General features: G+C 39.1%; 1 protein-coding gene and 1 pseudogene across 1 annotated transcript; both read right to left on the bottom strand.

Annotated features, from left to right (window-relative positions):
• Positions 1–432: 432 nt before the first annotated feature.
• Positions 433–3,337, bottom strand: LOC121997454 (actin-depolymerizing factor 7-like). The gene is made up of 3 exons (XM_042551866.1): positions 3,172–3,337; positions 1,001–1,266; positions 433–908 (listed from the first exon to the last, which is right to left on the bottom strand). Exons 1-3 carry the CDS (start codon positions 3,172–3,174, stop codon positions 758–760), a joined length of 420 nt encoding a protein of 139 aa, XP_042407800.1. The 5' UTR covers positions 3,175–3,337; the 3' UTR covers positions 433–757.
• A 213-nt stretch (positions 3,338–3,550) lies between these two features.
• On the bottom strand, positions 3,551–5,396 carry LOC121997453 (annotated as a pseudogene).
• Positions 5,397–13,746: the final 8,350 nt, after the last annotated feature.

Below are 13,746 nucleotides of genomic sequence, written 5' to 3'. Positions count from 1 at the left end.
TTTATCAAATGCACACAAATCACTGAGATTAAGAAATGCAAATGAAATATATACCACGAAGCAGCTAAAATGAAATCGAGCATGTAATCCAAACAAGTGTGTTGACACAATAGAATATTCAATCCACAAGACAGTAACTAAACGCCACTGCTCGGAATGAGGTAAGAGCAATCTTCATGTGGCACATACATGCATGTTCAAAAAGCTATAGAACATACGTTAATGATCATGTAAATTGCAGTCTCTGAAATTTCTGTATTAGTCTTCGATTCCCTATTCAACTGGTTCAACCATCTGATCCAGTAGGGCTTTTAAAACAATGGTAAGGAAACATACAGACTTTTGGATAACTTCAAGAAGTTATGAGTGAGATGAAATAAAAAACAAAATCAATATGGCCAGAGCTTCAAACTCATCCATCCAAAGACAGAATTTAGGTAAAGTTTCAATAATAATGTCACTAATCAAAGCATCTACATATTTCACGCGCCAAGCCACAGCACAAATTGTTGCATACCGTTAGCTTTTAGAAACAAAAACATAATGCTAATGCCAGAAGTACCGAATACAAAATACATGACTGGAGAGTTAAAATGGAGGATATTTCAAAAAAGTTACTATTAAGGAATCCCAACCACAAGCCCAAATGCTATCTAGGGAACAACTAACCTTCACTTTGGAATTATGAAGATTCCATCAAAGGCAAACCAATAATAGATCAAGTCCACGGCACAAACAAGAGGCGCAAGCCACATACTCAATTTGCACGACCTCTTATGACATCAAGACCCATTTCAGTGGGATCAGTAGCTTGCAATTCCACCTGGATGCCATCAAGCTCTCTCTTGAACCTCTCTTTTGAGCTCGCATAAAGCATCTTGCTTCTCACCCTCGATGTGTCAGGGGTCCTTCACAGAAATCAAGGATGAACAAGGGGAAATTCAATGCTTAGTTAAAAATAGGTCTAGAAAAACGTCAACAGGAAAGAAAATAAGTTTACCATGCAATAAAGAAGATCTTGCTCTTCTGACAGTTCTCTTCAGTCACAAAGTCGAAATCATATATTGCATATCTGCATTCATTTGAAGGGATGCTGGCAGTGAAATCATCATATGTCAGGTTGGGTTCACCAAGCTTCTCAACAAGGATTTGCTTCTGCTTCTCATCAATCTTGTAGATAATGAAGCGGTATGTGCGTTTTGCCTTCAATTCCAAAAACTTCAGCTTGCAGTCGTCATTCACCGCCATACCTGATGCTGCATTGGCCTGCCATATAACAATGCAACAAATCATAATTGCAAATCTTGTGTGCACTAGTCAGAAGCAATCATCGTCCTTGGATGGAGGCTGATTGAATCCCATACACAGGTCAGCTCAGTTTAGTATCTAGGCATTAGCCAAAGGGCTATTAAGCACCTAAACACAAAGTACTATCATTAAATTCTAGTTCACTATCTCCTACAATGTTATACATTACATCAAGGAGATCTCATGGCCCATGATAGAAATTATGTGATGAAAAGATTTTTCAAAAATCCTTATCAATAAATAAGTGCTAATATACAAGGATAGATCATACATCCCTTTCACAACAAATTCGAGCCGATTTATGACTTACATTTCTATAAGCTTAACTTTTTTGATCCAAAGATGTATAAGCAATACAAAAGATCAGAAACTTTGGCATTTTAATCAACCTAAGTAACTGAAGAGAGACTGATGTGGGATTGCCTCTATTTGAAAAATCCACCAGCAGAACAACAATCTATATGCAAGTACCAATGATGAGAGATCAGGCGCCAACCATCAAATTGCGACATGCTCCAGATCCAAACCTTAGCCAAATGAACTTATGCACTAGCTGATCCTCCAAATGGGATTTCATGTCAACAATATATGACCCCAGGCTACAGTATGGAGTGGAAATGGATAAACACAACAATTCCACAAACAGAAGAACAATCTACAAGGAAGTACTGACCATAAGAGATCGGACTGAACCATAAAGTCGTCAGAGGAGTATGACATGCTTTGGATTCAAACCCTAATCAAATGAACTAATGTTCTAGTTGATCTGCCAAACTGGATTCCATGTTAACAATCAAATCAACCAAAGCTACTTTAGATGATCGGCGAGGAAACAACACTACACTAACACAAATACAACAGCCATAAACACGCAAGACAAACAGAGATCAGACCCCAACCATCAAATCTTCAGAGTATCACATATTTCTATCCAAACCCTAGCCAAATGGGTCATTCACACTAGCAGAAACTCCAAATGGGCCTCCATGTTAACAACATAATCAACACAAGCTGCTGCAGAGATAGTGGCAAGGGATCTCACTACAATTCCACAAACAGAACAAATCTACAAGCAAGTGCCAGCGATCAGACCCCAACCATCCAAACAACAGAGCATCATGACATGCTTCATATCCAAACCCTAGCCTTGAGCCAAATGAACTCCAATACGAGCTAATTCACCATACTAGATTCCATGTTAACAATCTAATCAATCCAAGCTACTTCAGAAACACATCAACTCCAAAAATAGAATAGCAATGATCTGCAAGTGCCGCAGATCAGAGATCACTGCCCAACCATAAAATATCAGAGTAACATAGCATGCTTGGAATCCAAAATCTAGCCAAATGAACCCACGTAATTGATCCTCTAAATGACATTCTGCGTAAACAATCTAATCGACCCAAGCTACTGCGGAGAGAGTTGTGAGGGATCAACAATACAATTCCACAGAGAGACAACGATCTGCAGGCCAATGCCAACAATCAGAGATCAGGATCCAACCAGCAAACCGCCAGAGTAACACGGGCGAAATGAAACGGGATTCCACGTTACCAATCTAATTAACTCAAACTACCGCGGGGGGAGAGGCAAGGGACTGCAACTCCTACCAACAGAACAACAATATAAATGCAAATACAGACGATAAGAGATCACCCCAACCATCAACTCGTAGTTTGTTTCAGATCCAAACCCTAGCCAAATGAACTGACACGCAGCAGCAGATCCTCCAAATTGGATTCCACAACACCAATTAAAGAAAACCAACAACTAAGATTACGATGGAAGACAAAAACCCGATTGATCAGGAGAAAAGACGCAGATAAAGGAGTGAATCTGGTAGGAAAATGAGTGTCGTACCATTTTGCCGGCAGCGTTGGCGGCGTCAGAGGCGCTGATGACGAGACGAGGATCGGTCGGGGAAGTTCTAGTGACCGACACGAAGCGGAATCGAGATCGGAGATCAGCGACGAGAGGGAGATAAAAGAGGGGAAAGCAGTGTGGAGGCGAAGGGGGAGCGGAGGTGGTGGTGCTTACATTTTCAGCTAACTTTCCGTTTAAAGGCCGTTAAGTACGACCACTCGGAATAAGCCACGTACGTATCTGCCAAGCGCCGTCAGCCGTCAATCGTTAGTCAGCGACGTTACACCTAATGCGGAACCTGCTTAATTTTCACGCTGAGACCGGAGACTCACGCACGTATATAATACAAAATATATACATATGTGTCAATAGATTATAAAATAAAAGAAATTATGTCTATATAAAAAAAAGTGTTGCAATACACGAACCTCGCATCAACGAAAATCTTAATGTCTCGATATATTTTAATTTATTACAATTTCAACACACCAACCATAATACATCAAGTCCAATTACAGAGTAGGGTGCATGGAGTGTATAGTTGATCAACCACACCAACCAATAGTTTTGTTAGTCTTGATACCGTCTTCAGAAGTTTGAGGTTGTGGAGCATTTGGTGATCTTGGCTGTTTTGGTTTTCCAGGATCGACAAAGATAACCCATCCGTCAAGAACCTTGGCGTTCATTCCATATCGTGCCTTCTCGGCCTCTTCTATGGTTGCATATTTAACAAAACCGAACCCCTTGGACCTTCTTGAGATTCTATCAGTGATGACTTTCGCTGCAAATATGGAGGTCCATCAAATGGTAAATTCATCCTGAGATTAAAAAAAAAAATGATGTAATACCTTCAAGTAGCTGTCCAAATGGAGAGAATGCTTCTCTAAGCTTGTCATCAGTGGTTAACCTTGAAAGTCCTGTAGCAATATTCATGATTAAACACTGCAAGCTAATGTAGAATCTGGATGGCAATTCAACTTTCTAATTTCCATAAAGGCATTATCTGCCTGACTTAATGGAACTTGCTCATCGTTAAAACAAACAATTTCAGGTCTTCAACGCATGAGTTCAACATCTTGAACATCCATATGCTAAAATGAAGTGTGTGGAAATGGCTGGAAAAAAAAATGATCACTCGTGCTATGCATACTGAGGAGGCAAGCGATATAGCAATTTGTTTAACATTCAGGTGGATGTTTGAGCGAGGACTGTGCTTAGACCACTATAATAGACAAACACCTGTACTTTGATGAACGGAAGTTATTTTGTAACTTAACCAACTCAACAATTGTTAACGAATTTCTAGATGGCAACACTTAGTTCTAAAGACATAACATCCTTCACAGTTCTAAGATAAACAAGAGAAAAGGAATAAAATAAAGGTATTATGAAGATAGTTTCCTTAAACAGGCAAATACCTATACTTTGATGAACAGAATTCATTTGAAACTTAACCAACTCAACAATTGCTAGCAGGTTTCTAAATGGCGACACTTACTTCTGATAGCATAATAGCATAACATCCTTCACAGTTATATGATACACAAGAAAAAAAGAACAAAATAAAGGTATTGTGAAAATAGTATGCTTACTTAACTACACATTTGAAGCTGACAGAAGATTTTTCCTTTTGATTTTTTAAAAAAAATTCCATGTGTTTTTTTTTTCTTTAAGAAAGAACCACTAAATTCAGTTGGGCTATTAACCTATTAAGGCATTCTGTGAGCTGATTTCAAAAACGTCATGACACAGGTTAGTCCATATATGATGAATCAGATTCGGCTAATCCTAGTTAAAGCAAGCAACTTCGAGGCCTACAATTAATAATATATAATGGGCATTCAATTGATCATCATCAATAAGCAACAAGATGAGAAACCTGTACAGAATCAAATTGAAGAAATATCCACTCGATATGAAACATGCTAGATACGAACATAAGAATTCGCAGCATTTCAACAAAAAAGGGATGGTGAGAGGAGAACTGACCGCTGACAAACAGCTTAGGCGTGGTGAGGGGAGGAAGGTTGGCGTGGGTGTCATCATCGAAGGGAAAGATGGACGGAGTGGGAGAGGAAGAGGATGATGACGAAGAAGAACGGTTAGGGGGCGAGGGGCGACAAGCTCTTCCGCAGAGGCAGTGAGGAGGAAGTAGCAGGCCCAAGTAGACGGCGGAGGGCAAACGAGGAAGAGAGAGCCATCCGTGTGGAGAAGTCCATTGCTAAAACCCTAAGTTAGAGCCCCTTAAAACTAAAATGTGAAAAAGAATATTTTGCATGCCTTATTCAAACTGTCCTATTTTATCGCAGTGTTGGTCTATATTAAAAGAGGCATTAGAGATGAATAAATCATCTTTTATCAGTATGAAAAAGAATATTTTATTTACCATTGGGAGATTTTGAACTGTTCATGTAACAATCATCCTTCTTATTACTACTATTCTCTAAGGATGACCATTACTTATCTACAAACTCTACTTAATCGGTATAATTAAAAACACATGGAAACCCTACCGAAAAATTTCGGCAGAGTCTCCCCTATACCGATGATCATATTCAACAATACATACATATATACTCAGCCACAGACGGCTGGAAATATATCAAAGACCCACGCAGTTTAATAAGACACAACAACTTAAAATAAAACTAATCTAGCAATGGTAAACGAATAAAACTCCAACAGTGAAAACATAACTTCTTACTACAAAATTTTCTTATCAACTTAATAAGAAATTAAACTAAACATATTCTTAAACTAAGTAAGTTCTTTAGCTAAGTCCCAAGGATCTCCATAGTCCACACATCACACACTTCTCTTGCATCTCCTTGTCGCCTTCCTTCACTGTATCTTTCCTTTTCCTTTATCTGCAGTAAGAGGAAATGCAAACTATAAGCATAAAGCTTAGTGAGCGCTATCTAACTCACAAAAACTCGATATGCATGTATATAAATAAAAACATGCTAAAACTGAATGCTAACATGTAAAGCTACTCATGCTCATACATAGCAAAGGAATCATACTAATTGAAATACTAAACATGTATAGCTAATCATACTCATAAACCAATAAAGGAATCATACTAACTGAAAAACTAAACATGTAAAGCTACTCACGCTCACAAGAATAAAACTATAACTGCATGCTGAAAGCAAATAAAGCTAAACGTGCTGAATAATCTAATAGCAAGAAACAAATAAAACTACTACTGCATGCTTCAAATAACAAGAAACTAAACTTTCTAATTCTAAACATATTTGAAGCTTGTTTCATTTGTTTCAAAACTTATACTTTAATACTTCAAAATAATAATAAACTTCTTTTGGGCCCGGCATTGTACCAATTTACGTGCATCCTTAATAAGAGTCGAGGTAGCTAATCCCGAAACTACTAAGGTACTTCTAGGCGATCTTGTGCCTAGGGGCGATCTAGGAGCCCACCCAATGGACATTATGTCCTGGACCTTGTGTCCGGTACATGCCATTAAAAGTAAAATACTTTCTTTTTAACTATAACTTCCTTATACTTGCCCTTACTTGGCATTTACGCAAACACTTTGTGTGCGCTTTTGATATTCAACTTCTGGAATTGAGATCAAGCCTAGACATTGGTCTTTCTTGCTTATAGTTTCTCAAAGACAGAAACTCATGCTTATGAAATAGCAAAGAAACTAATAATTGCATGCTTAAAATATACTAACTGTAATTAAACAGAAACAAACTGCTTTCTGGAAATTAGAGGTTGTTCGTGCTTAATAACTAGCAATGAAAACTTCATTCTTGCTGGAATAACAAATAGGAAATCTCATGCTTACTGGAATAACTTTATACTTCAAAAGAAATCCGAAACTCGACACAAATTGTTCATGCTTGTTAAAATGCAAGGTACCTAAAACTAAAACACTGATGTTAAGGACTGTGTAGGACCGTTAGGCCGGCTAGAAGGGGGATTGAATAGCCCTGCAAAAATCAAAACACAAACCAACCCTTCTCGAACTCTTAAACTGACACTTGTAAAATAATCAAAGCAATAAACTAAGATCAAAACAGAAAACGAGGCACCAGGTTTTGACTTGGTTACAACCGGGGAGGTTGTTAATCCAAGAAAGATGATCGCACTAGAATTTCTCCTTCAGGCGGAGAAGCCTCTTACAAAGTTGAAGCGCACAACAGAAGCTAACTACAAAAAGCGTACAAGTGTTTGAAAGAAATGCGTGAGTTCTGAATTGATGAAAAGCTTCTGGACCAAGGCTATATTTATAGCCTTGGTCGGGGCGCCTGGAAGGGTTCCGGGAGCCCTGGGGGGGATAAATTTTATCCCCCAACGTTCAGATCGAGTTTTGACTCGATCTGGTGAAAATACTGGGTCCGAGCGCCCGGAAGGGTTCCGGGCGCCCCGGAGCCCAAAGTCAACAGTCGTTGACTTTTTCGTCCGGGACCTCTTCTCTGGTTCAGTCCCGCCTCGGTCCGGTTCTTCTCCTCCGGATCCGCTCACTTGGGTGATATCTGTCATCCGGAAAAGGGCTCACCCGAACCAAACTTCCGGTCTTCTCGAGCGGGCTTCCCTCCGGCTTCTCGTCCCTCGGAATCGCCGCGTGTTTCCTTCTCGTCCGCCGGCGTACTCATCCGCAGTCTTCGTCCCTCGGACGCACTGCATGCCGTCCTTCTCGCTAGCTGCGTCTCTTGCTCCCCGAGCAATCTTCCGCTCTGGCTTTCGTCCCTCGGAACCACCGCACGCTTCCTTCTCGTCCACTGGGGTACTCTTCCGCAGCACCTCGTCCCTCGGACTGTCGTCCTTCTCGCTAGCTACGTCTTCCGCTCGACTACCTGTGTTCCTAAGCTCCTGCACACTTAGACACAAGGTTAGAAACACACAGGACCTAACTTAACTTGCTGATCACACCAAAACAACCTTAGGGTTCCAACAGACTGTTCTTGCTCCTTAAGTGCAAAGACAAGAAAGCTGTAATGCTAAACTTATTCTAACTAAATAAAGATTGTTCTTGCACCTAAAACAGCAACAAAAGATCTACCAAAACATACTAGCATTCCAAGCTCATAAATAAAACTGCTCATAAGGCAATAAGGGACTAAAGAACACTGTATGCTTGATTTACAAAGAAATTCATGTTCGACATAAAAAAAAAAATCCGGCAAATAGATTAGAAGGTTGTTCTTGCCCGTGCATAGCAAATGAATTCTAAAACTGAATTTCTGAAGGAACCTGCAAATAAGCTAAGGCTGGAATCTACACAAAGGTGCTAAAATGAAGGTCGTTCATGCTTGTTCAAGTAAGGAAAATGCACCACACATATATATATGTTCTGTTCATGCTAAATATGGTAGCAAGGAAAGGAAAACTAATCTTCATGCCACTATAGATAAATCCGTTCATGCCCATTAAACAAGGAAATACAATCAAAGATGCTAGTTATAAGAGGTTGTTCATGGTTGGTAAATCAATGAAGAATTAGATACTGGGATGCTAAAAGGCCGGCTGCTTACGCCTGTTAAGCTATAAAAAAAAACTCATAACAGAATTTCTAACTACAAGGCTGTGCATGCTTGTTAAACCACAAAAGAATTCAAATCTGCATTGAAATCAAGGCTGTTTACATTCTTTGAATAGCAGAGGGATTAAAACTCGAAATGCTAAAAAAAAACAACCAACGAATCTAGGGTTGTTCCTACTCAGCGAGAAAACAGAGAAGAAAAGCGAAACCGCGGAACAACTCCTACTGCAGGTGAGTAGCAACTCACCGTGGTTTGCTTGGGCTTACAACCGAGAAAGAGATCTAGGGTTCGGATGAAGCTTCAAATCCGGTGATCCTTCTCCGCCCGCGTGCTCCCCTCGACGAGCCGACCTCAAGGAGGTGAAGAAAACCTCTCGGAAACCCTGGCCGGCGCCGGAGACGATCCCTAGTTCCGTCGCTTCTTTTGCCCGAGAGCACCGCCGCGCGCCGTCACAAGAAGAGAAGAGGGGTGAGGAAATTTTCGGTCCCGGGAAAATACCTAAGTTCTCTTCTTATAACTAAGGTTCTTATTATCTAACTACTGCTAAGTATTATTCACTCCTTTCTTAATTAACAATCGCCGCCAGCACAGCTGGTTAGGCGGGTTTTGTTCGGGTCAAAGGCCTCGGCTTCGAACCCTCAATCGCGCACTTTTAATTCCAATTTATTTTAAACGTTCCAACTATAGCTTAAATATATTTCACTACATACTTGGTTAACAAATCACGCGCAGCCCAGTTGGTTGGCTGCGTCCGGTTAGGTCGGGTTCAGCCGGAGGTCATGGTTCGAGTATCACCTTCAATTTTTTTTTTTGTCAAAACTTCTTTCTTTTTGTAAACATACTAAATGACCTCCAAAAATTACATAAAAATACTCTAAAAATTTCTAGAATATTTTAAAAGCATTTCCAAATATTTTTAAAGACATTTAGAACTCGAAATAGGAAAAATTGGGTTGTTACAACTCACCTAACTTTCATACTACTTATTGTTAACTCTCTTATCCTCTGATCATTTAACATACGACTATAAGTTAATTTCATAATTTATCTCCCTTCACATTGTTAATACAATCAACCTCTAAGATTTTGATGTTTGATAATATATCAATATATGTTAAATTGACTAAGGGTTAATCCAAATAGGACTAGATGACTAGTAAAGACAAATCCTAACTGAAGGTTAGACATGTGAGAAGTCTACTGAGTGACTAGTCCTAACTGAATGTTAGACAAGAGAAAGTCTTGGTGAGTGAAGTCGGATCCTAGTAAGTGAAGCTAGATGGTAGAAGTACTGGTAAGTGAAGTTAGACTCTAGTGAGTGAAGCTAGGTGGTAGAAGTTATGGTGAGTGAAACCAGACAATAGTGAGTGAAGCTAGGTGGTGAAAGCCCTGGTGAGTGAACTCAGATCCTAGTGAGTAAAGCTAGATGGTGAAAGTCCTAGCGAGCGAAGCCACATAATGGAAGTCCTAGTGAGTGAAGCTAAGCCCTAGGTGGGGAAAGTCCTGATGAGTAAAGCTAGTCAATGGAAGTCCTAATAAGTGAAGCTAGACAACTGTTGGTTGCTACTCGAAAAACCTATAGGTTCCACTGTACAAAAATTTTGTACAAAGGTCTGAACCTTTTCTTAGCTACCATGTGTTCTTTTAAATTAAATTTTGGATCGCCTGCGGAACTTAACACGTTTGATCCAAAACTTAATCTATTTGTTCTTTTAGGTTTTGACTTGGATCTCCTGCGGAACTTAACACGTTCGACCCAAGTCTCCTTAAGTTATTAATTCCATTAAATATTAATTTCCATAAAAGGTTCCCAGTACTGACGTGGCGAGGCACATGGCCTTCTTGGATATGGGAGCAACCACCACCGACTAGACAAAACCTTTAATAGAAAGCTAATATTTAATTTCCTAAAATAACTTTAGGTTAACCAAAGAGAACAATCAAATCACAAGGAAAAGAAAGAAACAAAAGAACACAACTTCGAAAAAACATATTCGAAATACTAGAACGTAAGCCTCTTGTATTTGGTATTATTTCCATAAATAACTAGCATGATGCGGTAATAGAAATTACTAGTTATACCTTGTAGAAAAAACCTCTTGATCTTCTACCGTATTCCTCTTCTAACCTCGGACGTTGTGTGGGCAACGATCTTCCAAGATGAGAAACCACCAACCACCTTCTTCTCCTCCAAGCAAGGTTCGGCCACAAAAGAAAAGCTTTACCAAGGAGAAAAACCAAAATACTAACCAAGCTCCAAGAGATGCTAGCTTTCTCCTTCTTCTTCTTCTTCTCCGAGTAGTATCCGGCCACCACAAGAACTCCAAGGGAGAGGGAGAGGTTCGGCCACCACAAGAGGAAGAGAAGGAGATGATGGCCGGCCACACCAAGGAACAAAAGAGGGAGAGGAATAATAGATGTTATATCTTGTGAAGGCACCCTCACCCCTTCTTTTATATTCCTTGGCCTAGGTAAATTAGGAAATTTAATTACAATAAATTTTCCTTAATTTCCTTAACATGATTTAATTGAGAAAAATAAAATAATATTTCCCCAATTAAACAATGATGGCCGGCCAAATCAATAGGAAGCAAATTGGACAAGTTTCAATCAACAATTAAAACTTTCCTTATTTGTTTCCGGAAATTTTAAAAAAAAATTTCTCTTTAAAATCTCTTCATGGTTAATAAAAGGAAATATCTATAATTTTAATTTTATTAACATGTGAATAATTTTAAAGAGAAAATAAAACATCTCTCCAATCTACAAATAAGGAAAGAGATCTAATCTCTTTCTTTAATCTTTTGTAAATCTTTTACAAGAAAGATATTTTAATTTTAATTCTCTTTAAATTAAATCTTCCACATAATAATAAACATTAAAATTAAATTTTCTTTTAATTAATTATGGCCGACCCTACTAGCTTGGGTTCAAGCTAGGGCCGCCACCTACCTAGGCCGGCCCTAGCTTGGTTCCCAAGCTAGCTTGGCTGGCCCCTTTAGGTGGGTATAGAAGGTGGGTATATGTGGGTATAGTACTCTATAAATAAGAGGCTACGATAGGGACCGAGAGGAGGAATTGGTTTTGGTCTCCGATAAAATTAAGCATCCCATGTTCGCCCTAACACACAACTTAATTTTATCAATGATAATTCATTCCACTAGAGAACTATCATTGAACTACCGCACCAATCCCAAATTACATTTTGGGCTCCTTCTTATTATGAGTGTGTTAGTCTCCTGTGTTTAAGATATCGAATGTCCACTAATTAAGTGAGTTACCGACAACTCATTTAATTAATATCTAAGTCCAAGAGTAGTACCACTCAACCTTATTATCATGTTGGACTAAGTCCACTGCGGGGTTTAACATGACAATCTTTATGAGCTCCTCTTGAGGACATTATCAACCTAGTATCACTAGGACACGGTTTCCTTCTATAATCAACAACACACACTATGAGTGATACCATTTCCCAATTTATCGGGTTTATTGATTCATCGAACTAAATCTCACCCATTGATAAATTAAAGAAATAAATATCAAACATATGTGCTTGTTATTATATTAGGATTAAGAGCACACACTTCCATAATAACTGAGGTCTTTATTCCTTTATAAAGTCAGTATAAAAGGAACGACCTCAAATGGTCCTACTCAATACACTCTGAGTGTACTAGTGTAATTATATAGTCAAGATAAACTAATACCTAATTACACTACGACCTTCTAATGGTTTGTTCCTTTCCATTCTGGTCGTGAGCTACTGTTTATAATTTATAAGGTACTGATAACATCATCTTCTGTATGTGACACCACATACTATGTTATCTACAATATAAATTAAATGAACAACTACAAACAAATGTAGATAATTAGACCAAATGTGATTCTTTATTCATAATGAATGTTTACAAAGCTTAGGCTTTTAGTATACACTCCAACAATCTCCCACTTATACTAATGACTAAGCTGCCATATCTTCTACCATACATCTGATTCCCATTCCCTCCACATGCCGATCGAAAGCTTTCGCCGGAAGGGCCTTAGTGAAAGGATCTGCCAGGTTATCCGCTGATGCAATCTTGGCGATGACAACTTCTCCTCGCTTCACGATATCTCGTATCAGGTGGTACTTGTGCTCTATATGTTTACTCGCCTTATGAGCTCGTGGTTCCTTCGAGTTTGCAACTGCACCGCTATTATCACAATAAATTGTGATGATCTTGGGCAAACCAGGAATCACATCTAAGTCCATTAGAAAGTTCCTGAGCCATACTACTTCTTTAGCTGCCTCAAAGGCTGCTACATACTCAGCTTCCATGGTTGAGTCCGAAACGCATTTCTGCTTAACACTCCTCCATGAAATGGCTCCACCTCCTAAAGTAAACACATAGCCTGATGTAGACTTACTATTGTCCCTATCTGATTGAAAATCTGAATCCGTGTAACCCACAGGGAGCAAATCATCTGCTTGGTAAACTAGCATATAATCCCTAGTCCTTCTCAGGTACTTTAATATATGCTTTACCGCAGTCCAATGTCCTTGTCCAGGGTTACTCTGATATCTGCTGACCATGCCTACGGCAAAACAGATATCAGGTCTCGTACATAGCATTGCATACATTAGGCTTCCTACAGCCGAAGCATAAGGAACTACTTTCATGTCCTCTATCTCTTTTGATGTCTTTGGAGACATCTCTTTAGATAGAGCTACTCCATGTCTAAAAGGTAAGAAACCTTTCTTGGAGTCTTGCATGCTAAAACGAGCAAGGATTGTATCTATATATGAAGCTTGGGATAGACACAACATTCTTTTCTTGCGATCCCTTATAACTTTGATCCCAAGAATGTGTGCACATTCTCCTAAGTCCTTCATATCAAATTGTTTGGACAACCATACCCTTACGTCTGATAATACCTTGACATTGTTGCCAATTAACAAAATATCATCTACGTATAGTACAAGAAATACCACCACGTTTCCGTTACACTTCTTATATACACAAGACTCATCCGGACTTTGAATAAATCCATATGACTGGATTACTTCATTAAA

Source organism: Zingiber officinale, chromosome 6A, assembly GCF_018446385.1.
Source record: "Zingiber officinale cultivar Zhangliang chromosome 6A, Zo_v1.1, whole genome shotgun sequence".
Taxonomy (NCBI): domain Eukaryota; kingdom Viridiplantae; phylum Streptophyta; class Magnoliopsida; order Zingiberales; family Zingiberaceae; genus Zingiber; species Zingiber officinale.
This window is presented reverse-complemented; position numbering and strand designations above follow the sequence as displayed.